The 25,777-nt window shown below is 45.2% G+C and overlaps 1 protein-coding gene across 1 annotated transcript in view; it reads left to right on the top strand.

Moving 5' to 3' along the window:
- Positions 1 to 25,777, top strand: part of CCDC88A (coiled-coil and HOOK domain protein 88A) — an 888,939-nt gene that overhangs the window by 308,908 nt on the left and 554,254 nt on the right. The window contains exon 7 of the mRNA XM_085612608.1: positions 15,697 to 15,837. Within this exon, the coding sequence (XP_085468734.1) occupies positions 15,697 to 15,837 (141 nt within the window). The remainder of the gene's footprint in view (positions 1 to 15,696; positions 15,838 to 25,777) is intronic.

Raw genomic sequence — 25,777 nt, 5'->3', positions numbered from 1 at the left:
TCTCGTGACTACAAAAGACTTCTTCCAAGACAACAAGAAGGTGCAAGCATCCAAGCCCAACACCATATGGCGATCTGTGAACAGAGTGTGAATCTCTGCAGCTCTACATGCATACTGGTAAGTAGAATTTTCCTTTAATTCGCACACAACTAAATACTAACCATAACATTACACATAATAATAACTAGGCCTCTCTAGCCCTTCCTAAACCTAGATCAGAGAATGACGGTCTTTCAGTATTAAATAATGTAAAGCCCCTTCCTGCCAGTTTTTGTCATGGGGTTCACAATGTAAAACCACTTCTGCTTGCATATGTTAGGGAATTTGCAATGTAAGCTCCCTCCCTATCACAATTGCCATTGGTTTACTCGATGAGCTCCATCAAACCCCATCCAATTAGATTGATATGGGGTCTGCATTAACAAATGAGACTATCAGATATAAGCAATGGAAATACTACACAGGCAATCTAAGACAACATAAACTAAATCAAACGCCTGTAGAGCAGATAAACAATGGGGGGAGTCAAAGCTCTCCTCTATATACTGTTTTCCCACTTTATATCATTACTTGAACTCTGTTAGAGAGCTAAAGCTGCCTCTAGCCTAGCCCAAAAAAGAAACTCGAAGTGTTATTTTAAATGGATTTGGTAAGAGGACCGGTATGACATTATATATGGAGAAGTAAAAGTAAAGTGCGGATCAAAAGATGGAAATGTCAAATTAATAGAATAAGATTCAACATATTTGAAACCCACAGAAATTGAAAGCCTGTTTCATTTAAACCTCACACTAAAGAACCACTTCATTATAGACTGTCTGTCCAATTGCTTTTAGTTTGGAACTTTGGAGGTGTATGGTACCTAGTCTGTGCGTTTCTTATTATTTCTTGCTGTTTCTGCACCTGATTTATAACTCCTCTGTCAGTGTAGTTGCTGATGTCCCTTTATCTATGTTTCGCTGTACTACCACTTTTATGCCTTTTGTCCTCACCACACAATATTTTCTCATTTTAGTTTGTGCGTCAGTATTCCAGATCCGATATGCCATTCAAAATTAACCCACATAGACATCCTTCTCACGGACACTCTGTTTTTTTTAAACAACTTTATTTACACAAAGTTTTAACAACATGAAGGTTGACCAGTTGCCAACATCTGCTCCTGTATAAACACAAAATAAAATGACACAATACAAAACATAGGATTGAGTTATCTTCTACAACATAATCCACTTTTGTTGTTAAAAGCTTTTGCATTTGAAGCACTCCTGCATGTAGTGCTCAATAACCCCAATGGAAGCATAGCTACGTATGTACAACCTTTCACTGAAAGCAAGTGGCATTCATAATATTGGGACCATACAACTTATGCCCACATCTTTACCATACCAGTGCATAGAACATCAAAAGCCAGCCTTGTATCTATGAGGCCCCCAAAGACCCCCATAGCAACACCCACCAATACAAAAGATTGTTAGTGTAATAAGGAGAAGCAGACAGGCCAGCCGTAGCCAGGAACACTGGAGCTCGGCACCTGTTCAGTACTGAATCTTGTCACTTGATAAATGTCAAGAGCAGGGTATATATTTTTTAAAACTGTGACATCCGATCTTGTACCAGTGCAGTGAGTCTTTCCATGGCATAGAGATTCCACACCTTGTCTCACAGACACCTTTGATGTTCCCTGAGATTGGGGAAATCCTTCATAGGGCTGCCCTCCCTGTAGTCTTGAGAGGCAACCTGTTGAATACCTTTGCATAGGCCCTGCCTTGTGGCATCATTGTAATGTTTTAGGGTATGGGAGAATCAATCACTCAGTGGCAGTGTTTCCTGTCTTCCTCTTCTACATTAAGCCCAGTGGCCAGAGGCCTATGGACCCCCTCATGCCTATATTTTTAATTAATGGAAAAGTTTGCAAATATTGGGCCTGATTCACAGAACTAACTTAAGACAAAATCCTAAACTTACTACCATTTTGGTATTCACAGAAGGCACTTACTTATTTTGAGCAACTTACTCATTTTGGTATTCACAGAAGGCACTTACTCATTGATGAGTAAGTGCCTTCTGTGAATACCAAAATGAGTAAGTTACTCATTTTAGTAAGTTTCTCATTTTGTTATTCACAGAAGGCACTTACTCATCAATGAGTAAGTGCCTTCTGTGAATACCAAAATTAGTAAGTTACTCAAAATGAGTAAATAAGTGCCTTCTGTGAATACCAAAATGAACAAGTGCATTCTGTGAATACCAAAATGGTAGTAAGTTTAGGATTTTGTCTTAAGTTAGTTATGTGAATCGGGCTCTATATGTGCACAGGTGCTAAACAGGGCTTCAAGATTTGCAGTCTTTATACTGTTCACATTCACTAAATGGTTGTGGATTCAATTTCACTTCCTACAACTGAACAAAAATGTAACACTTCAGTTACCAGTTACCATAAAGATAGTTTGATGGCTCCCTCAGTGTTAACAAACATGAAATGTTTGATAAATGCTCACTGCGAGCACTGTCCTGTGCAAAGGGCACTCACAATCTTTCTCTGAAAATCTGGTTACTTTGTAACAGGTTCACAGTCCTAGTTATTCCAAACCCTAAAAACTGGCTGAAAAAAAAAACACATTGGCACATATAAAGAATGTGAGATAGAAACTTTATAAAGAGAGTGGAAAGTGTCTCAGAGTGTGGGAAGAAGAATAAAATGGCCAGGAAGGCCAGCATTCCGTCTTATACTAAATACCCATTATCCTGTTGAACACTACTTGTTTGTCCAGGTGTTTCCAAATATTCAGCCTTACAACATAACCCCTGACACAATTTCTTCTTCCACTATGTTTGATAATTTCATGACTTGTAAAAAGTGTAGGGTTCAATGTACTACGCCCTGTTGGCCAGATAGTACCTGCAAATTGGACTGGTGTGCCAACAGGGATTCATTTTGTGATGCAACTGATTTACTAATAAATCACATCACAATATGCATGTTCACAGCAGGGCCCAGAATCTCCTATCTCATAAACATTAATTTTGCAACCAATTAGTAATGGCTTTGAATGCAAGGACAGGGGCATGCAAGGAAAAGTAGACCTCCATTTATTTTTAGTTTTAAACCCTCCCATATCCCTTAAAAGGACACATAAATAATAAATCATATTTGTATCACAACTAGGAGAGGATTGTCCCACCCCCCCGGCTTCTAATATCAGTTTGGAATGAGTCACAAAAGCCTTGTTCGCGAGTCAGAAGACTTTTCAAGTTTTAAAATGTCTTTTGTACATTCCACAACAGTACTTTGCAGTCCCAAGCCCTATAATTTTTAGACTGACACATTTTTGATTGTTAAAATACTTTGTACGCCTGCCCATTAGTTTTGCGTGCCAAATTAAAGACTGATTTGATGATCACTTGATGATGTAACAGGTATTATCCATGGCCTTACAATAACCTATTTTGCTTTTCCTTGTTTAATTATTTTGGGGAGTTTTTAAAAATTTCTTTTTTGTATTATACTTTCTAATGAGTTGTTTCCTGCAATGCTGAGGGGGAACAGCTCAAATGCCTTTTTGAGTCCCAATACCTTGTACTTCATAAGGGCTGGGGAGTTAAGGGTGTTTCTCAACGGTCTACTTAAGTGTTGTACCCAAGGCAGGGGCACTTATGCCTCGTTCAAGTGGTCAAAAGAGATGTACTTTTTAGCTGCTTTGCCGGCAACTTAAATAAGGTGCTGTGAAATTTTCAGACACCTTACATTGGATGATGGGTCATATGCAGTTACAATGATGCAACCATTCCCGACTTTGAAATCATGAATGGGATTTTTGTGTAAGTTTCATTTCCCGTTCCTCTAAATAAACAGATAGTCTATTGCAAATTCTGGCCCTAAAGGCACTACCTCTTTTATGAGGTGTGATATTTTCTGTGAAATGCAAAAAGCTGAAGCTTAAACAATGTATATTAAAAGTGTATGTGATCTCTGTTTGAGATATCTTGGTTTATGTGATGTAGTCGTCAAAACTATCCCTTTTCTGTAGTAGGGGATCTCTGTGTATAGTCATAATCTAGTGAATAGTCCCGCCCATGTGCGCGGACCCCGGAGCAATAAAAAATAATCTCTTAAATTGTCAAGCCATGCAGACCTGCAGCAACACTTAAGAGAGAATTCAAAGACAGATAATGCAGCCTATATCCACAGGCTACACTGTCCAGTACTTCAACTAGAAAATTCCACCAACATCCACAAACAGCACTGCCTGCCCAGCTTTTTCCACAGAGAAAAAACCTGCCTCCACCAGCAAAAGCCTCTGGAAATGATAGAGAGGAAGGAATGGACAGACAAGCCCCATAGGCTGCCATTATGTGGCTCAGAACAGGATACTGTGCCTTTAAGAAAACTTTCCAGAACTTTTCCAGTACCCCAGAATGCACAGCAGGTCCCTTCTACTTTCAGTTCTTTTTTCCGGCTCCTGCTAGCAGGACCCTGGAGCATTAGCTCTTCATTTTTTGAGCTTTTATTCAATTTTAGTGATTTTTTTCTGGATTTTGAAGTTTCACATGATGTCTTTGGCCTTTATCTACATTCTGCTGTGGTTTTTTGGCAGAATTTCTGCAGTTTTCTTGTCTCTATACAATCTGACAAGTGCTTTGACTGCGGTAGGACGTAAAGGCCAAAGCTGCAGCTCACAGAGTTTGTCTTCTGTGCTTGCCTGTGTCTTATGTCTTTGACACCTGTCTAGGCATCTTCTTCAGCCTCTGGGTAAGGAGAGGGTAGGTCCTCCACCACGTCCCATGCTGTGGCCTCGGGGGCTTTCCCCAGTAGGAACGCGACTGTAGAACGACGCGATTCCGGTCAGCATCGAGGACGGCGACGTCGAGAGCAGGTATGACACCTAATGCTCTCCGTCGACCCAAGAAAAAGCCCACGTCAAGGAGTAGACCTCGACGTCGAGGTGATGCTTGACGTCGAGGGCTTGACGTCGAGGGCTTGACGTCGAGGGCTTGACGTCGAGGCGATGCTTGACGTCGAGGGCTTGACGTCGAGGCGATGCTTGACGTCGAGGCGATGCTTGACGTCGAGGCGATGCTTGACGTCGATGCTTGACGTCGATGCTTGACGTCGATGCTTGATGTCGACGTCGATGCTTGACGTCGATGCGATGCTTGACGTCGACGTCGATGCGATGTTTGACGTCGACGTCGATGCGATGCTTGACGTCGACGTCGATGCGAGGCTTGACGTCGACGCGAGGCTTGACGTCGACGTCGATGCGATGCTTGGCGTCGATGTCGATGCTTGGCGTCGAGGCGATGCTTGACGTCGAGGCGCAGTGATGCTCGACGTCGAGGCGCAGTGATGCTCGGCGTCGAGGCGCAGTGATGCTCGGCGTCGAGGCGCAGTGATGCTCGACGGCGAGGCGCAAGTGATGCTCGACGTCGAGGTGCAGTGAAGTGAGGTTCGACACCGCTGTGGTGGTGACGTCGCAGTGATGGTGATGTCATGGGTGACGTCGAGGGGTCATTACTGGCGCTCGATGTCTAGGTCCCGTTCTGGACCTCCCTCTGTAGTGAGCCTATCATCATAGGCGGGGACTTCGTTTTCCCGGCAACGTCGACTCTCGACGCTCAGCTGGGGGTGGACGCCGAGGAACCCTTAGGAGTCTGGGGCTACTTACACGTGGTCCGCTCAGAAGCGAGGGACTTTGGTCCCTTCGCTTAGTAGTGTCTGCGTACCGGCTCACCATCTAGGTCGCCTCCTGCTCCGCCCCCACTGGTGATACCACGGGGATGCCGCAGAATTCTCTCCGGCTCATCTCCCACTCACCGAGGGGCCTATGGCTCCTCAGCCGGCGATCCCCCCCCGTGGAATCTTGATGTCCCTAGAACGAGGTCTCGTGTCTGGGCGTCGGTCCCATGGACTCCGCTGTCTTCCATAAGGTCCCGTCGTCACCGTTATGGAAGGTCTCGGGTCAGGCATGCCAGGGATGCATCTTACGTGAGTAGGGAGAGGTGCTCTCCTGCTCTTACGAATTTCCCCCTTAGCGGGTTGTTCACTGGTGTGTGGTACTTGACTTTTGTACACTGTTGCCGGCCAGTAGATTCTGGCTTCGGAGCTTCCTGTATAGTTGACATCAGTGAGGTGTAAGACTCTACAGATGAAACCTCTTGCTGGGCCGTGGTGATAAATCCCTGTGTGAGTTCCTTCACCAAAGTGTGGATCTCCTGCCCAGAGACAGGGATAGTCTACAGGGCATGATGGTTGCGGATATATATTCTTTGGCTCTGCAGCAGATATTTCGCTTCAGGCGAAACCCGGGCATTGGCATGGTTTTGTTCTACGGCGACATACTTGTCTTCGTCTGACATCTCTGAAGCCTGCGGCACAGCAGTGTGTTTCCAGTCTCCCGTTCTCTGCCGCAACTCTTGTGCTCCCATGTGGATAGCGAGGCAGAGGCTTTGAAGGCTGTATGTTGGGAGGGGCATGGAGAACGGCTTAAGGCCGTCCGTCCTCTCCAGCGGCGTTATGCCTCCCAGATTTTGTTTCTGCGGTCTCGGGCCGCCATTGAATCATTCAGGTGCTGAATGTCGTGCGACTCTTCCAGTTCTCCTCCAGCGCTTCCTCCACCTCAATCGTGCTCCATGCGCGAGTTGTAGAAGGAGGCCACCACCCTCTTCCAGTAAAGGAAGATAGAATCGGCCCCTCTGGGACGGAGTGGAAAGGGATGGTACTCACTGTTCCTTCTAGTGTGTAAGGGAGACATGACCGAGTTTGGACCCGTGTTCGGCGTGCGACAAGCCGACTCGTGGGGTCAAAGAGTAATAAATTCCGTTGGAGGTTCCTGCATTAGATTTCCCCTCAACTTCATCAGAGAGATTGACTATGCGCATTAGATCTGAAGGCCACAGATTCTCACGTACCCCTGGCGGGGAAAATATCGCGAGTTCCTGCTTTTCACAGTGGGCAACGACCATTATCATTGCTTTGTGCCTCCTTTCGGCCTAAAGCCAACACCTCGGAATGTTCCATACGCTAGGACGTAGTGGCTGCGCATATGAGAGTAACAGTGCTTTTGTCTATCCGTTTCTGGACTACTGGTTGATCAAGGCAGCTACTTTCAGGTAGCGCGCCTGCATTTCACTCGGACTTTCTCTCTCTTACTTCGTTTGGGCCTCCGCACCAACCTCACGAGGTCTGTCTTGGCTCAACGACTGTGTGCCCTTCGGAGGGGAGACACTCTTCGATCCTTCGGAGGGCTCGAGTTCTCATAATCATGCCCCCCCCCAGCGGTGGGGCCGGTCTCGTCTGACGATTGGTTGATCAAGGCTAATTCCTTCTCGGAAGCACAAGCGCACTTCCTGAAGACGTGCGTTCTCTTGAACAAGCTGGGGTTGCACGTCAACATGTCCAAGTCTGTCCCGGTCCAGTGCATACAGTACGTGGGGGCCTCCATCTCTACGCTGTCAGTAAGCGTGTCTCCTTCGGAGGAGGGACGATTGTCACTCCTTCGGAAGACTCAGGCCCTTATGACCGCTCCATCGACAACAGTGAGGAAGGTGTCTTCGCTGCTGGGATCGATGGCATCATGTATCTTCCTCACACACGGCTGCACATGAGACCACTGCTGGAGGGCTCGGAGGATCAGTGGGATCAGAGGACAGGTTCTTGGGACGACGAGATACGGCTGTCTCTGCATGCTCTTCAGTCGCTGAAGTGGTGGTGTTCGGTGGAAAATCTCCTCGGGGGGTTTCCTTCCACTAGAACATTCCCACGCCGAGTATCGTGACGGCTTTGTCGGTCCACGGCTGGGGAGCTCATTCCGGAGAGTGGTCCCGTTGGAGTCGGCGTACCACATGAATTTCCTGGAACTCAGAGCCGTTTACCTGGCATTGAAGGCCTTCCATCCGTCCTTCCAGACCAACTCGCTGCTGGTCCAGACGGACAATACAACCACGAAGTATTACCTCAACTAGCAAGGGGGGTCGCGATCGCGCACTCTGTCGCAGGAGGCGCAGGCGATCTGGCGCTGGCTTCTGGCCCGCGGATTGATGATCACGGCCACGCATCTGCCGGGGGTGCAGAATGTTCAGGCGGACGCGCTGAGCAGGCTGCTTCAGGAGAACCACGAATGAGTCATAAACGACGTGGTACTAGGAGAAGTCTTCGCAAGGTGAGGGACTCCGGACTTAGATCTGTTCGCCACCGCCGAAAACAGCAAATGCCGAGACTTCGCCTCCAGGTACTACCAGAAGGGGACGCTGGGGAATGCGCTATGGATCGACTGGTCGAACAGCTTTCTGTACGCTTTTCCACCCATTCCCCTAATTCCGGCAGTGCTCATCAAACTGTCCAAGTCCAGGGCGCGGATGATCCTGATTGCCCCGGAATGGCCCAGGCAGTGGTGGTTCACGGATCTGCTTCACCGGTCTCTCCTTCCTCACATGCGGCTGCCGTGCAGGCCGGACCTTCTCACGAAGTTCGGGGGGCGGATGGTGCATCCCAACCTCTCGTCTTTGAGTTTGGCAGCATGGCTCCTGAGATAGTGCAATATGGCCATTTGAATCTACCAGAAGATTGTATGGGCATACTGAAGGAGGCTAAATGTCCTTCCACTAGGACTTTCTATGCTTACAAGCGGAAGAGATTCTGCATCTGGTGCAAATCCAAGAACTTTGACCCGACAACTTGTAAGGAAGATGTCATCCTTCCATATATTTTACATTTGGCGCAGTCTGGCCTTAATTTCCACTCCATTAAGGTTCATCTCGCTGCTTTTACTGCTTACAGGAAATGCCCTTCACAGACTTCCTTCTTTCAGATCCCTGTGGTCAAGGATTTTTTGGAAGGCTTGAAGAAGGTGTTCCCTCCGGTCAGACTTCCCTCGCCTTCCTGGGAATTGAATATGGTGCTGTGCAGATTGATGAAGGAGCCTTTTGAACCTATTCACAAGGCTTCGTTGCAGCACCTGTCCTGGAAGGCGGCGTGCCTAGTGGCCATTACATCGGCCCGCAGGGTGAGTGAACTTCAGGCGTTGTGTTGCCGAGAACCTTATACTGTATTTCATGCTGCTAAGGTTGTTATGCGTACTCACCCTAAATGTCTTCCTAAGGTTATATCTGATTTTCATGTCAACCAGACCATAACTTTACCTACGTTTTTTCAGAATCCTTCTTCTCCAGCGGAAAGGTCTCTACATTCCCTGGACGTGAGGAGGGTGTTGAAGTTTTATCTTGATAAGACCAAAGATATTCGTAGGTCAGACCAATTGTTTATCAATTATGGATCAGTCAGGACCGGTTTTGCTACCTCCAAACAGTCCATCTCTCGGTGGATTGTGTCCTGTATACAGTTGTGTTGCCAAAAGACTAATAAGACCTTAGGGGGTAAACCTAAGGCTCATTCCACCTGGGGCAAAGCTGCCACGACTGCTTTGCTGCATAATGTTCCGATTGCAGAGATCTGCAAGGCGGCCACTTGGAGGCCGGTCCATACCTTTGCTGCGCATTACTGTCTGGACTTGGATGCCAGGGCAGATGCTCAGGTTGGGCAGGCTTCGCTGCGAAATTTGTTCGCACAGTAGTGGTATTATTTTGTAGTATTCTCCACCGCCGTTTTGGTGTGGGGATGGGCTTGCCATTCTATTCACTAGATTATGACTATACACAGAGATCCCCTACTACAGAAGGAGTAGTTTCTTTTCTGTAACTCCAGTTCTGTAGTAGGGGTATCTCTGTTATAGTCATAAGTGCCCGCCCTCCTCCCCGGTGGAGAGATAAATATTATTGTAAGGAATGCTGCAGGTCTGGCGTGTTACGCCTTCAAAAAGAAGTGAAAGTAGAAGGGACCTGCTGTGCATTCTGGGATACTGGAAAAGTTCTGGAAAGTTTTCTTAAAGGCACAGTATCCTGTTCTGAGCCACATAATGGCAGCCAATGGGGCTTGTCTGTCCATTCCTTCCTCTCTATCATTTCCAGAGGCTTTTGCTGGTGGAGGCAGGTTTTTTCTCTGTGGAAAAAGCTGGGCAGGCAGTGCTGTTTGTGGATGTTGGTGGAATTTTCTAGTTGAAGTACTGGACAGTGTAGCCTGTGGATATAGGCTGCATTATCTGTCTTTGAATTCTCTCTTAAGTGTAGCTGCAGGTCTGCATGGCTTGACAACTTAAGAGATTATTTTTTATTGCTCCGGGGTCCGCGCACATGGGCAGGACTATTCACTAGATTATGACTATAACAGAGATACTCCTACTACAGAACTGGAGTTACAGAAAAGAAACTACTCCATCTTTACTATACTATACTGTACTATATCTATTTATAGAGCGCATAGCTAACCAAAGACTTCCCAGCACTGAGCGAGTCATAGTATACACTAGCGGGCTTAACCTAGAATAGAGGCTAGTGTGGGTATGGCCAGGTTTTAAGCATTTTCCTAAAACGGACCCCAGTCGTTTAATTTCTCAAGCCAACCAGCATTGAGTTCCAGAGCTTCCGGCCAAGATACAAAAGGGATCTGCCACCCCATGTAGTCCTTTGGATTCGTTTGGCCTTTAGAAGTTGAGCATTAGAGGATCTTAAGTTTTCTCGCGGGACGTACGGTATGAGGAGGTCCCTAATCAGTGAGGGTCCTTTCCAGTTTAATCCCCTGTGAGCCAGGTAGAGCGCCTTGAAATTGATACTCTTAATCGGCAGCCAATGCAAAGAGGCCAGTGCACATTTTGCTGAGGAGTGTCTGGGCAATTTAAGGATCAATCTGGCTGCCACGTTTTGGATCCGCTGGAGTCTTTTAATGCATTTGGGAGAGCCAATATACAGGGAGTTCCTGTAATCTAGACCGGAAAGGATCAAAGCTCGGACCACTATTCTGCTAGAGTTAGTGGTTAGGAGATCAAGAATTTTCCGTAGAGTTTGGAATATACCAAGGCAGGATTCAGTACATTTTTTGCCTTAGTTTCCATAGATAAGGAGCTGTCCAACCACACTCCTAGACTCTTTGTGGGGGAGGTGGGATAGGAGGTGGTTCTAGACTCTCTGGCTATCCAATGTGCATTAGGGGATTATGCTTATTTCCTAAAATCATCCCCTCTGCTTTGCCTTCATTTAACTTAAGTGAATGGTTCACCACCCACCATGCAACTTTGTCTAGGCATGGAGTGAGTTGTTGCTGGCATAAGCCTGTCTCTATGGAGAGGGAGACGACAAGTTGAGTGTTGTCTGCATAGGACACACTTGACACTACAGTTCTTGCCAATGTCTGCTAAGGGGCTTAGGTAGATGTTAAAACGTGTAGGGCTTAAGGAAGGGTGCTGCAGAACCCTACACTTTAAAGGAGAAATGTCTCAATAGCAGGAATGTTCACACACTTGAAGGCAATTCAAGGCAGCGTTTTTTTATTCCTAAGTCTCTCATCCTATCCACCAGAGTCTTAAGATCGACCATGTCGGACCCTGTGCAAAGTTCCAGAAGGAAAATACCTGCAGAGCCTCCTTTGTCAAGCAGAAATTTCAGCTCCTCTGTTATTGCTAATAGCATGGTTTCCGTGCTATGTTGTGGTTGGAAGCTGGTCTGAGTTGGGGCGAGGAGCGAAGTTTACTCAATACACTAAGGGCCATATGTAGGTAGCCTAACATTTACCACTTCATAAATACCGAATTTTACCGATTCGGTATTTATGAAGTGGTAAATGATATGTAGGTAATCCATCGGTAATATTTACCGATTCGGAATGGGTCGGTAATTTAGAATCGGTATTTACCGATTCGGTAATGGTAACTGGCTTCCCATTGATTCCTATGGGCCAGGAGGCCCATAGGAATCAATGGGAAGCCAGTTACCATTACCGAATCGGTAAATACCGATTCGGTAATGGGGGGAGCACAATCAAGGGTGGCAGGGTGTCACAGTGACACCCTGTTGCACCCCTGATTCCTGCATGTGTGCACATGTGGCACACACATGCCCTAAGGGCATGTATGTCTGCCACATTGCACACTTCAAAGTGCAAAAAAATGTTTTTTTCCTGCTATTCGTCATTTACCACCAACTTTTAGTTGGTGGTAAATAACGAATCCCCACAACACCCACACACTCCCCCTACATATCATTTCAGGATTCGGTATTTACCGAATCGGTAAAATTACCGAATCGGTAATTTTACCGATTCGGTAAATGACCGAATCCTGAAATGTGCCCCCTACATACCAAAAGCCTGAATACCGGTCGGTAACGGGATATTTACCGAAAATCGGCCGTTACCGACCGGTATTGGGCTTCCTACATATGGCCCTAAGAGAGGTTTTGGTTAATATGTGTTTTTCTAAACTCTTCCCAATGTCTGGAAGAATAGAAATGAGTCTGTAGTTCTCAAAACAAAGGGGTCAATGTTAGGCTTCTTTATCAGCGGCTTGACCACTGTGTGTTTCCATCCTTGGGGTACTCCTCCAGTAGAGAAGGATAAATAAAAAAGCTCCAGCATTGTAGGAAGGATCCCATGCACTCCTTGATCCAAAATATAAGGTGAAGCTGGAACCAAAGGGGTGCCAGATTTCACTTTGTCAGGTAAAGCGTGGAGAGCTCCCATAGTGAGAGACAGGATGTTTGAGAGTCATGTGTTCCTCTTCTGCGGGGTATGGGTGTCTATTGGTATAGACAGTGTTTTTCTTGTCTCTTGCAAATTATTATAGATCACCGCCACTTTATCTTGTTTGAGCTGCAAGTTCATTGCAGCGTGCAGTCGTAGGGGTAGGCATCCTACTTTCTGCTTTCAAGGTGGAAAGTAATTTAATGATGTGTGTAAGACCTGGGGTCACCAAGCCCTAAGGGGGTAACGTGACTCGAGCGGCTGGGCACCCAAAGGCTTTTGTGTAAAGCGACCATACACCACACACAACCTCTGAAGCAGGGAACGCACACAATAAGGGACGCCACACTGTAGGGTTTATGCAACAACTCAAGTTTATCTAAGCAGATGGGCATAAAGACAGTTCATTATACGTAAATACAATTCATTAGATGTAAATGCAGTTCATTATATGTAAATGCAGCTCACTAGAGGTAAATGCAGTTCATTATATGTAAATGCAATTCACTAGAGGTAAATGCAGTTCACTACATCGGTTAGCATCTGTTGCACTATATTCACCAGCAATTCCCTCTGATGCCCTAGGCCACACTCGTATAACTTAACATCCGTTGTACGGACTGGGAATCGTAGCGCCACACCTGGGGTCTAGTGGGGGGCTCAGGGCCGACCTCGCGGGCTTCCCGCCCCTTTGGTACCCCTAGCGCCTCAGTGGGCGGTTACCGCGCTACTCGCAATAACTGCACCGTGAATCCTTGTGAGCAGAGCCTGCGGACGTAGCATTACTCGTAATAAGTGAGCATCGAACACTTCAGAGCAAAGCCTACCAACACAGCGTTACTCGTAATAATTGAGCATTGAACACTACAGAGCAAAGCCTACGAACATAGCGTTACTCGTAATAATTAAGCATTGAACACTTCAGAGCAAAGCCTGCGAACATAGCGTTACTCATAATAATTAAGCATTGAACACTTCAAAGCAAAGCCTGCGAACATAGCGTTACTCGTAATAATTAAGCATTGAACGCTTCAGAGCCAAGCCTGCGAACATAGCGCTACTCGTACTAATCAAGCTTCAAGTACTTCTGTGCAGTTCGTGGGGCACAACGCTGCTCGACAGTCTCAGAGGCGAGGGGCAATCCCTCGGCGGGGTGTCAAAGTCTTGAGTGAACGGGGGGAACTCCCTCGGAGGGGGAATCCGGGTGTCAGGGTGTGGTGCCGCTCCCGGTCTGTAGGGGGCGCACCGGGTCCGTCCCAAGCCTCCCGGCTTACCTTGATCTCGACGTCTGGAGGCGTCCGACCCAGCTCCGGACTCCACAGTAACTCTTTCCGCGACGGGCCAGGCCACGGCCTTACACACCTCTGCATGCAACTGCCACGGCAGCGACAGGGCCCCGGGTTTCTCCGCGGGCCACGCTGGGGTGATGGTGCACACTTCAGGCTTCCGGGCCACAGCGGTGAGCGCGCTCTGGTCCCCGCACACACAGGGGGGGGAGGGGGGGGGTCAAATTAAGCAGGAGAGCTCCTCGCTCAACGGGGATGGATGCCGGGGATCCCAGGCCAGGTCAGGGGCGCAGGGGTCTCAACGCCAGCACCTGGTTGATCCCCAGTCGTTCCGCAATCAGCTTTAGCGTAAAGTTTCAGTGTTCAGGTTCGACATGAAGTCTCAGCATTCAGGTTCAGCATGCAGTCGTGACACGAGGTCTCAGCATTCAGTTTCAGCATTCAGGTTCAGCATGCAGTCGTGACATGAGGTCTCAGCATTCAGTTTCAGCATTCAGGGGTGACCTGAAGTCCTGATGGCGCAGATATTTCCGGCGCCCTTCGGGGGTTCTGTTCCTGGGGGGTAGGGATTGAGTTGGCGATTAGGTCCTTCCTAGTCAGGCTGGGCAGAAGCTCCCTGGGTCCTCCTACTGCTGGGCAAGATCAGTGGGCTTTACAGGATCCCTCACTCACTTAAGAGGCAGCACCTAAATCCTGTCACTCTCAGAGGCATAAGTCCCTGGCTAGGCCCTACCGCCTAAAACTCCTGCATGGATTCTCCAGCTCTGCTTTACCCCACTGGCCAACTGACCAGAAAATGTTCCCTCCTTCTGTTAAGTAGCCCTAGGTCAGGTGACCTCTATCCAAGGCGGCAAAAGTAAAAACACACCTCCCTTCTAGAAGGTTCCAGCACATTCCAGGAGCTTCCCCATTCTACCTATGGGACAAAAAAGGTGGGCTGGTGTCGCAACATTGTTGTGGGGTTCCAGCCAGCTCCTGGCAGCTAGGGTGCTACTAGAAAGGCCACTCTGCAGTAGCAGGGGCCTGTGGCAGCCATCTTGGGAGAAATAAAAAACGAAAAAATTCAGGGAAAAGGGCCAAGTCCAACAATGTGAAAAAGCTCCCTTGGGGGATTTGCTGCTTTCATTATAACTGATTCATAAAAAGCTGCCTGCCCTTTTTTGATTTCCTGATGATAGTGTCTTGTGGCTATTCGGTAGGAGAGTTTTACATGTTCATTGTAGTTTCTTCTCTATTTCCTTTCTAGGGTTTTACTTTTTTTAAAAAAAGGAAATTAGGTGGGTGTTAAACCAAGGTGCTGAATTCTTTATCTTTCCCTTCTTTATTGTGGGGATAGGAACAACCTCGTCTAGTGATTCTTTGATCCCCTCTTCTACTGAGGAGTTTGCAGCTGCGGGTGGATCCTAGTATTGGGTTTTGTAGAGACTAACAAATTCATCCACAATTCTTTATTCATTTTTGACCACTTATGGCCTAAACTGGTAGTATTCGTCTTATTCTGAAGAGGAGGAGCACCCTCCAAAGTGAACAAGATTAGGGCATGATCTGTTCATGTGATCGGAAGCAGTTTTTTGGTTTTTAAATTGGGGTCATTACTAAGCACAGAGTCCAGGAGATGCCCTTTATCATGGGTGCCACTTTCCAATTTGAGTGAGCTGAAAACTACTTAGGTTGCGAAGGATGTTAGATGTTGTAAGATTGCTGATCTCTTCAAAGTGTTCCTGAGGAGAACAAAAAAAATGTTTTTCTTCATGTTAATAATTTCAACTTGGGAGTGCATTTAGAACTGGTTATTGTCCATTATATGTGCTCCTTTTTCATGTCATTCTGTATCTTCCGCAGGTAACCCATAATCCAGAAAATGTTTTTGACCTTCAGTCAATGGAAATGACTGATCTATCTCCAGACGATTTTGAATCACTGTTGAGAAACACAGCTTTTAACCTAAAACGACTTGTGGATGAGAGAGATGAATATTCTGAGGTATGGTATTTAATCATCATTTTCTTTTTATGCAGCTGATTAGCTTTTAATAACTATAGTAGTTTTTTCATTAAGGAATTGGAACCACTTTTTTCTTCGCAAGCTATGTTCATTGTATCTTTGGTGTCATAAGTGTCAATTATTAAACTTTAGATTTTCTTTCAATCATACATTTCTGTTGAAGAGGTAAATGAATAGCTGACTGTGTCTTTCTGTTTTGCTATTTTATAATCTTGCCTTATTATTTAATATTTTTGAGATTCCATGTTTTCATTAGAGGTGGTCATGTGAATAGTGATTTGAATGCTGTTTGTACATATATGTAAAATGTAAACCTTTTGGAGCTGAAACTTAAATAGGCATCTATATCTCTTTATTTTTGGGTCTTGAGATTAAGTCTTAAATCTCTAGATGTATAGTTCTACATTGATGATATCTTGCTAGACTACTTGAATCAGACAAACATTAGGTGTACCACAGGGAAAGAATACCTTCTCCTTCAAAGGTTCATCTTTGCTATTCACAAATATTAGAATATGTCTGCCTTTTAGGGGTTCCAAACCCATTTTCAAAGTTTAAAATGATTATAGCAGATTCACCATCCAAGAGCAAATAGCGATACCAGTCAGGGCAGTGCATTTTATTTTGCTTTGTGGAGCAAGGATCACTGCCGCAGACATGGATGATCCATTCAGTGTCCTAAGATGTCAACTGCCTAATTTGCTTTTTTTATGAGCAAGCGAGAATTATTTTGGCTGCCTTCTCAACAACTATGCCAGTTCTTTGTGCTAAGTGTCCTTCTTGTGGCAGAAAGATGCCTTTGAAGATGAGCACATTTTTGCGTAGTTTGCCTTTTTGACACACATCATAAATCATATAATTTTTTCTGTTGCAAAATATAATAAATTCATATGTTAAAACAACCATTCATAACCATTGATAATAGGAGCTAAATCCGTAGTCAGAAAACATCCTTGCTGAATCATGATTTCCCTTACCAATAAGAGGAATCCCCAACTCTGACAACAGCCTCATCGCTCTACATCAGAATTTACTTCACTGTAACACTTAAGGGGTGACCTCAGCATTTGCATCCAAGACTCTGGGTAACAGGGGCACCCACAAATCAATATTATGCTAGTATAGATTGTATGAAACCACATTAGAGTCAGGATCTTTTTGGGCTGAACTAGATTTCAATGCTTCATTGCCTTCTGCTAAGGTGAGGGTTAAAAACAAGTCTGATAAGTTATATGGGGCAAACATTTGTCTGGATCACTATATATGTCACTATATATTTCCCCAAAAGTATCACTCATGGTTTTGTTGGGTGAGCCTTCTAAGTTAGCACCTTGTGTAGAGCTTGAGACCAGCATCCAGAATGTAGTTGAATCTGACACAGTATAAATCTACTTCAGCTCCTCCTATTCTTTTTAGGTCTCGCCTGAGCCAGCACATGTGCTGTCTCAGGCGAGACATTTAGTAAGTGGGTTCTCAAAGTGCTACCCACCGGCTTTTGCTGGCCTAAAGCTTGCCCGAGGCGCCATCTGAAGCATGATTACTTTCACTTTTTCACTTTTAGCGGTGCTGCGCGCGCACCACTCATGTGTTTGCCGGCGCGCGCGCGCACACCTGCTTTCACGTTTGCCGTCTTTTTTTTTTAACTCCCCCCTCCCGCTGTCTGTGCCTTCTCCCTCGACTCCCCCCGGCCCACTGTCGGTGCCTTCTCCCCTCCTCCCCCCCACCCCGCGGTCCGTGCCTTCTCTTGAAGCGTTGGTTCTTCATATGCTTTTGTTTCAGCTAATACGTTTCTTGAAGAGCAAACAATATAAAACCAGGTACACAACAAAAGAAAAACATGACAGATAAAGATTTGCAACTGCAAAAAAGGAGTTTTTTTTTTTTTTTTGAAGAACTGAAACTTCGCCATTCTTTAAAGCACTGCTGTTTTAAGACGTGCTTTATGTTCTTCTGTCATGTTTGAGAATAGCGCCACGCATTTGATCGGCTCGCCGAAATCAATGAAAACCCACTTAATGCCACCCGATCTCAGCACCTCACCCCCTCCTGACTCCGGGTGCCGTGTTTTACATTTGTGCAGGGCTACAGGAGCAAGTTCAAGAGGTGGGCGAGAGGAAAGTTCGCAGACTGCTTGACACCAGCTTTTCCTCATGTTGCTAACAAAGAAAGTGGGCACACTCCCACACAGCGAGTGCATTCATCAGGGAATATACAGCAGTGCACAGGTGATGGCTCGTTAGGTAGGCAGGCAGGCAGGCGAAAATGGTTACTTGCCTTTGACCAGCATAACCAGTAGTGCTGGCACCACCTCTGGAAGGCTGCTGCAGAGCACTGGTCTGATTCGTTCTTGGCGAGCCCTTGATTAAATGTTTGTGTGTCTGTGTAATCTCGGTAGTTTGTGACAGCATGTTGCTACATTTCCTCGTCCAAGTAGAAGTGGGTGTCTCTTGCAGCATGACATTCTGCGAGCCAGTCAGTCCCGCTGCCCTCTTCTTGATGAAACCTGCTATAGACATGGTTGAATACTGCGCACTTTGGACCAACATACTCCGTACTCTTTATGACGCAGATGCACGTGTGCGTGTGTGTACTAATTCTTGCGGCCAGAGATGCTGTCCATAGCAAAGACCGTGCGGTGGGGGGTCATTTTTGAGCCAGGTAAAGGCGAGCAAACAAAGAGATGCAATTAATAAACCCTTTCTTGCTGTTAGACACATGAATAATTGTTTCATTGGCTTTTTTCATTGAAAGATGTACTATAGAGAACTGAGTCTTGCATGTATGTGCACCCACTACACACATTGAGGGCACATATTAGACAAGCATTGGCATAGCCTATAGGTCTTGCCTTTGGGACCTTATAAGTGTTTAGTTATCCAGCACAATATCCTTGGTGCAACAACATCAACTGTTGCATGGCTAAACACTTATAAGGTCCCAAAGGCGAGACCTATTGGCTATGCCAATGCTTGTTGTTCTGGAGACATTACTTCTGGAGTCACTTTATCACAGCTACGTTTTCTTAACTTTACATCAAGAGTCACTGCTTCACAGGGAACATTGTATCAAGTTAGTGTGATTGATATGTATCAAAAATCCGTTTTTTGATTTGCTTATAACTTTTGATGCTGGGGACGGGTTTGCTCAAAACTTAGAAATCTGCTAACTTAGCTAAGTTTCGGCATGGCGAGTTTCGTGATGATCTGCCAATGAGAAAAAAGTTAAGGTGAGTTGAAAAAAAGTAAAGGGGGGAGTGGTGAAAAAGAGTATCATTTCCCATAGGAAATCTTGCCAGACGATAAAGCAAAAAACGCTGAACCGATATACATCAGACTTGGCATAAAAGTAAAACTTTACTCAGAAAGCTTTCTTTTATGAATTGGTGTAAATCTGTTTGGTGGTTTTTGATACATTCACATTTAAAAAGGTGTTGGGCTGGATTAAAAGTGTCAACACCTTTGTATATCTCTGTTTAAAATCTCTAACCAGCTCTGTCATTAAAACTTTTATTTTTATTTTTTACACAGTGATTGGCTGGGTTAAGCCTGAACATTTTTTGGGTCATCTTGAAACTTGCAGTTCAGTGTCAACTTAAGAGTTTCTCAATGTGAAAAAAATGACCACAGGCATGGGAGGCCAGTCCTATAGGTGACTGACCCCATGGCAGTGATGAGGGGTACCGAGACATATGGAAAAATATGAGGGACTCCTGAGGAAAACAAGCATTTTTATTGCGATAGGTCTGACAATTGCGAGATTTTAAGCTATTGCCATTGTAAATGATAATGCCTTTTATTTATGTGTTTTTCAAAGAAACACGTGTATAAAAGGCATTGTCATTTTTAATGCTAATAGCTCAAACTCTCCCAAATGTGAGACCGTTTTGATGGTGGCTGCCCCCTTTCTTTAAACGCTGCTCGACGTATTCAGGTTACAGTGAGCAGCGTCTACAGAAAGGGGCGTGGTCAACATTAAAGTGAAAGCGCGTAAGGGGCGCTTTTACCCAAAGCGTAAAAATAAATTGTCATATGACCGATAGGGACATTGTCGACATCGCTAAGTTAGCATGAGCTCTGCTGACATGATGCTGCTTTTGAGGACGTTACTACATGACATTTTTTTTGCAAGGCTCTGTTTATGCCTTTCACATGAGAACTGTCTGCTTTGTGCGTCCTCTGTCTGTTCCTGGAGTTTAGTCTGAAGACAGGGAACGAGGTCAATAAACAATGCCCCTTGTTATTCTGTCAGTCCCTAGCACTTAGACAAAACATGCTAACACAGCTGTGGCTGCTGAAGATTCGTTCTTTGATATTATGGGAATGCATGTTTGGTTAACACACACTTGGAGAAGGACCCTTCCAGGAAGAAGAGTCATGCTGTTCCTATGATGTAGATATACCATCTAGGCACTAAGGTATGGGGTCCGCTGACAAAGCCCAGAGATCTTCTATTGCATAATACTATTTCTTCTTACCAGGGGTAGGGTGGTTAGGCCATATCGCCCTTTATCCACTGTCTTTATAAGATGACATTACCCTTTATGATATATGGACTTGCTACAATGCTAACTGTGTTGAGTATATGCATTTTGCAGTTGGTAGTGGCTTGTAAACTTTGTTATAGAGCATGATAGTTAAAATAAACATTTTAAACTATCCTCGTGATTCAGACAATTCCTATTGTGGACAAGTACGAGTGAGTGAGCGAAAAGGCATGTCTTGTTAGCGTGATTCCTGAGAGAGTCGGGAGTGTTGTGTTCTGGGGTGTCTAATCATTTGCATCTTCGTGATTGTTTAGGAGAGCAGGTGAGACACTGTAGCTAGCTGGTCCTTGGATTGTTGGTACTTAGGGGGTAGGAAGGCTTAGCCCCTATACACCAAGGTCCCGTATTCCTGTGCATAGTTCTGTGTATGGGCAGAATCCCTGCAGCAAAATAAATAAATAAAGTTTTTGGAGTGTGCCCGCTAAAGTGAAAGCGGCCCGTGCTGTAAATTAAATAAAGAAAGAAATAAGCGCTGCAGCTAAAGTGAAAGCGGACCGTGCCATAAATTAAATAATTAAACAAGTGTGGCCGCTATAGTTAAAGCAGACCGCACTGGAAATGAAACTAGCATTTGCAATGCAATAGGTCTCGCATTTGCGAAAGTTTGAGCTATTGGCATTTGTAAATGACACTGCCTTTTATTTATGTGTTGTTTTATAAAACTGATAATAAAAGGCATTGTCATTTACAATGTCAATAGCTTAAACTTTTACAAATGCAAGACCTATTGCATTGTAAATGCTTGTTAAAATATGGGATCATTTTTACAACCATGCACGCAGCCGTTTATAAATCAATTACTGAGAACCTTGTCAATCCTCCATGGTGGGATTGAACTGTGTAGTGCCCTATGGCCGAGAGAAGCCACTTTAGGAGCACATGCTGTGGCTAATCTAATGGCAGTGCACTGGTCTATGATATTTTCAGAAGAGGAAGGAAGCATTTCTTTAAAGAGAAACGATTTGGAGACTTAACCAGAAATTGGAGTGACTTCCTCATTTCTCGACACCCAGGTGCAAAGGCAAGTTTACTGAATACTAATAACTTCAGACTGATCTACTTGGGTGTATGTAGGTCTTAGACCTCTATATGGAGAACCATTCCATGAATTCCAGTTCAATGACTAAAAACGTGTGCTTGTTTTCAGCTGTTATTTATAACCCGTAAAACACCCCTCCCCCAGACATATATATTGTGCTGGGTTTCATAGACTAAGTAGCTTAACTGGATGCAGTAGAAACCATTCCTAACTGGTCAGTTGCAATTTCCACACATGACATTCCAACCCAGCCAGTTCCATACATGCTTTACTCTCACTGCAACAAGTCTTTCCTCTAGGTCACTTTTTTTAAATATATAGATATATTTTTTTTAATGGGGCTGCACATTTCTGTAGTAGCTTGGCAGTGTTTTCATGGTGGCAGATATTGTACCTGAGGGCGCTAACCCACATGTCTGTTACTGGTATATGTAGTAGTATTTTCATGTTTCCGCTGAAAATCAGTCAAGCACAGAAACGTGCCCAAAACTCGAGGTCAAGATATTCTACTGTTCCAGCACCAATTCTTGACTGTCTGGGTAAAGCGTATTTTGGGGGGCTAACCGAAGAGCCAGCAAGCATGCAGAGTAAAATGCAGGCATGCCTATGTGCATTCAAGAAATGCATTTGAATGTTCAGTAAAGGTGTTAGGAAGACTTGCAGTCCTAGGTCAAACAAGCATTGGCAGAGCCAACACATGTGATGCTTGTATGCAGAGTAGATGGGACCGTGCACACGTTGTACAAATATCAAGCCTACTGTACTAAAGTATAGACAAAATCCTTTGAGCGGGTGCCCACCCCGCTTCTACATTTATTTTAACTCTCGAGGGAGCTCACCCCTCTGACCGCCGAGAAGCAATCACCGCCGCGGCCCTGTTCGTCAAAACCGGAAGTCAGGCACCCTTGCCCGGGACGTGGGCAGGGCCTGCTCCGGCAGGAAGAGAAACCGGTGTGCTATGCTGAAGGGAGAGCCCCGCGGTGGCGGCCGGAGTGGAGAAAAGCCCCGGGTCCCAGGGGGAGCACTGGCAGTGCGGGGCTCCTAGGAGTGCAGGGAAGGAGCCCCTGCCAGAAGAGAGCAGCCCTGTGAGTGAAGAAGGGCTGGGGGTCTCCGTGTGGGCTATTGTTGGTGCCTGATCGAGGCACAGTGTCCTTTTCGCAGTCTGAGAGGCCCCGTCTTGCAGCGGGCCGCTCCAACGGGGATGGCATATGGTCGGAAGGGGGATAGGAGATGTGCACATCGCGTGTGTGGACGTGCATGTTCACGTGCGCGTTCACAGGCTCCAATCGCCCTGCGCGTGCCCATCTCCTGTCCTACTTCCGAGGCAAGTCAGCAACAATAGATCTCGCTGGCGACAGCGCTTTCGCGCTGCGTTCACCAGGCGAGACCTAAAAATGCATGACTAATAACAATATAAAAGGTGGCGGCGTGCTGCGACATCATGGGTGGAATAGGGAAGATCATTAAAGAAAATAGTGCTCACCGACTGGATAAAGCAGACTGTGTAACAACACAAGTAAAAAGTCCAGACGTTATGGGAGGGTACAAATGCCAAAAAAAAGGCAGTACCAAGGAGAGACTACTAAGCCTATTCACGAATGAAAAGCAACGATTTTGAAAGGACAGTAACTGGAGCCAATTGAAAAGAGCTTCTATGCCATACCTCAATACAGCATGCCTTGCAGAGTGCGCACATGCACTGCCCAGGTTCAACCTAAAAAATCCTTGTTTGTCATGTGACTCTTGAGTCAGAACCGACTTTCGAGCTCACCAACAGACCTTTCAAGTGCTGGAATCGACCACCATATTGTCTCTGTCTCTTGAGTCAGAGCCAACTCGCAAGTTTTATGTAGCGAGAAAATATAAAGTCAGAGCATGCCAAACATTAAAATGAGTGAGCAGGTTGTCGGTAGAAGGGCAGGGCTGGCCCGCAGGCTAGATTATTTGGCCAACCTCCACTTGCAGTGCCCCCGCACGTGCAGGGTCTGGCTGAAGGCCAACGGCGTCTACAGTGGAGAACTGGCAGCCACATTTTGTGGGATGCAGAGCCTGGTGAGGGCTGTGCTCAGCGAGGGTTAAAAATTAAGTATATGATAACAAAACCTATGAAATTTACTGAAAAAAAACAGTGAAAACCCGATGGTTGTGGCTCATGCACGGAAAAAAGCACTAAAATGTGCCAGTTATGGTTATGAACACACACAACACACAACATAACTCACTGCATATTTTTCTACCTTTGATAGGAAATTACCGAGTAATAGTTGATTCAGCTTCTCTATGTGTAAGCGTGGGTTAAACTTGTGTGTGAAAATAAACACACTAATTGCAAGTCCAACACAATTGCTTTAAAAGGACTTTGAGGGGCTGCGCCTTAATGATTATAATTGCTTTAAGGTACCCCTGGCAGTACTCTTACAAGCAATTTCTCCAGCAGGGAAGCCTTTGTACAGTGTCTGAATGCTGGGTCCCTGTGGCCCTTTAGGAGGTAGGCGACACACATGCCACCTGCCTGTGCAACTCGCTTTCATGCACTGTTAGCGACCAGGCAGCATAACTAACCTAATACAATTACCATTAAGGTAATTATATTCCTCAGCCGCTAAGAGCGTTTAACAGTATTTGTTGCTTCATGTATTCCCCATCTCATGGAGCAAGGAATTTTGTTCTACGTTTTCCCTATACCTATTTAATGTGTACTCGCACCTCTAAATCTATTTACTGTCCATTCCTCATTTACTACCATAACACATTCTTCCAAATATACTAATTTCATCGAAAAAGGCATTTTCAAGTTTTAAGCAACACATCTGGATCCTTGCACATTACGTCCCCCACGTTTCCTGCCTCATTCTCAGACCCTCTGCCATTTTTTACTGGCCGTAAACTTGCCTAGTCTTCTATTAGAGTTTTGCGACAGGACAGTGACAGTTATTCTGTCCTGCTCTTCACTTTTGACACCCGCTCCCCTCCCTTAATCTTGTAAGTGAGAACCCCAATAACATTGCTAGGGTGAATTTGAGTGTATTTTACTTAGATAACAATGTAATATTAACTTTGTTGGCTAGCAGTAATTTACGATTCACTTTTATAAATAGGTCAGACGTACAAGTGAGTACCTAGTCATTAGAGACTTCACTTGGGTGGCTCACTTTTTCTGTTGCTTTATTTTTATTTCTCCTCTATATTTTAGAATAATTACATGTGCATCTCAAGTATCATAGGGCCACGTGTACAAACATTAGGAGTGCTGATTTCCTAATTGCTATTCTCTCCGTATCGAAATTAGGAAATCGGTATCTCATGAATCACGGCCATCACAGGGATGGTAGCCTGCTGAGGTCAGCAGACCCCCATGTCTGTCATTGCTTTTTAGGTCGAGCCTGGGCAGCGCATGTGCTGCTCTGCGAGGCATTCTGTTTTCGAGTATGGACTTGAAGCTCCGCCCATATTTTTCTTTGGCTTGTGTCATTGTCTTTTCTAAATCCTGGTTTCTGATTCGTTTATAGGCTTGTTAGTCGCTCCTTAGTACCGCATTGTCTTCATTTGTAACCTCGCATGAGGACTGGCCCTTTTACTTCTTTTGTTACACGGTATGTCTTTAATGTGTTTTTCCCTACTGCAAGCATGAAATGCTTTCCTGCATCATTCAGAGTGCCAAGCGTCCTTTCACTTTCCAAGCAGCCCGGGACAATGGCGGCCGCTTCTTTGAAATTAAATAGGTCTCGCATTTACAAGAGTTTGAGCTATTGGCAATAGAAATGACAAAGCCTTTTATTTATGTGGTTAATTATCAAATCAGATTAATAAAAGGCATTGTCATTTACAATGCCAAAAGCTTACACTCTTGCAAATGCGACACCTATTGCATTGCAAATGCTCGTTAATAAAGCAATCTTTTTTTTTTAAATGCATCCCGTTTTCCGTTAAGGAAAACGGGATGCATTAAAAAAAAAAAAAAAAGGAAATCTTGGAAGTTAAATTTTTTAAATGTAGGCAGTGGTCCGTAGGACCTCACCCTGCTCTTAAAAATATTATTATTTGCATTCTCAAAGGGCAAGGGATCGCTTGGGGACCTCTTCCCCTTTGTGAGTGGGTCCACCCCAGTTTAAAAATCGTGGTAAAGTTTTACTGTTTTGTGACTGGAATTCGGTCGCAAAAAAGTGATACATACCATACCAATTTGATATTCGGAAAGGAAGCCCTAAACACGCTCTTTTCAAATACCGAATCACAAAAGCAAAATGTGATTCGATGACAAGTTACCGAATTGCTTTTTTCATTTTGTACATTTGAAAAAGCATGTTTTCTGGGCTCACATGGCCGATTTAGCGATT

The sequence above is a fragment of the Triturus cristatus genome, chromosome 6 (assembly GCF_964204655.1).
Source record: "Triturus cristatus chromosome 6, aTriCri1.1, whole genome shotgun sequence".
In the NCBI taxonomy this organism is placed as follows: domain Eukaryota; kingdom Metazoa; phylum Chordata; class Amphibia; order Caudata; family Salamandridae; genus Triturus; species Triturus cristatus.
The sequence above is the reverse complement of the archived record's forward strand: the minus strand, read 5'-3'. Positions and strand labels throughout refer to the sequence as shown.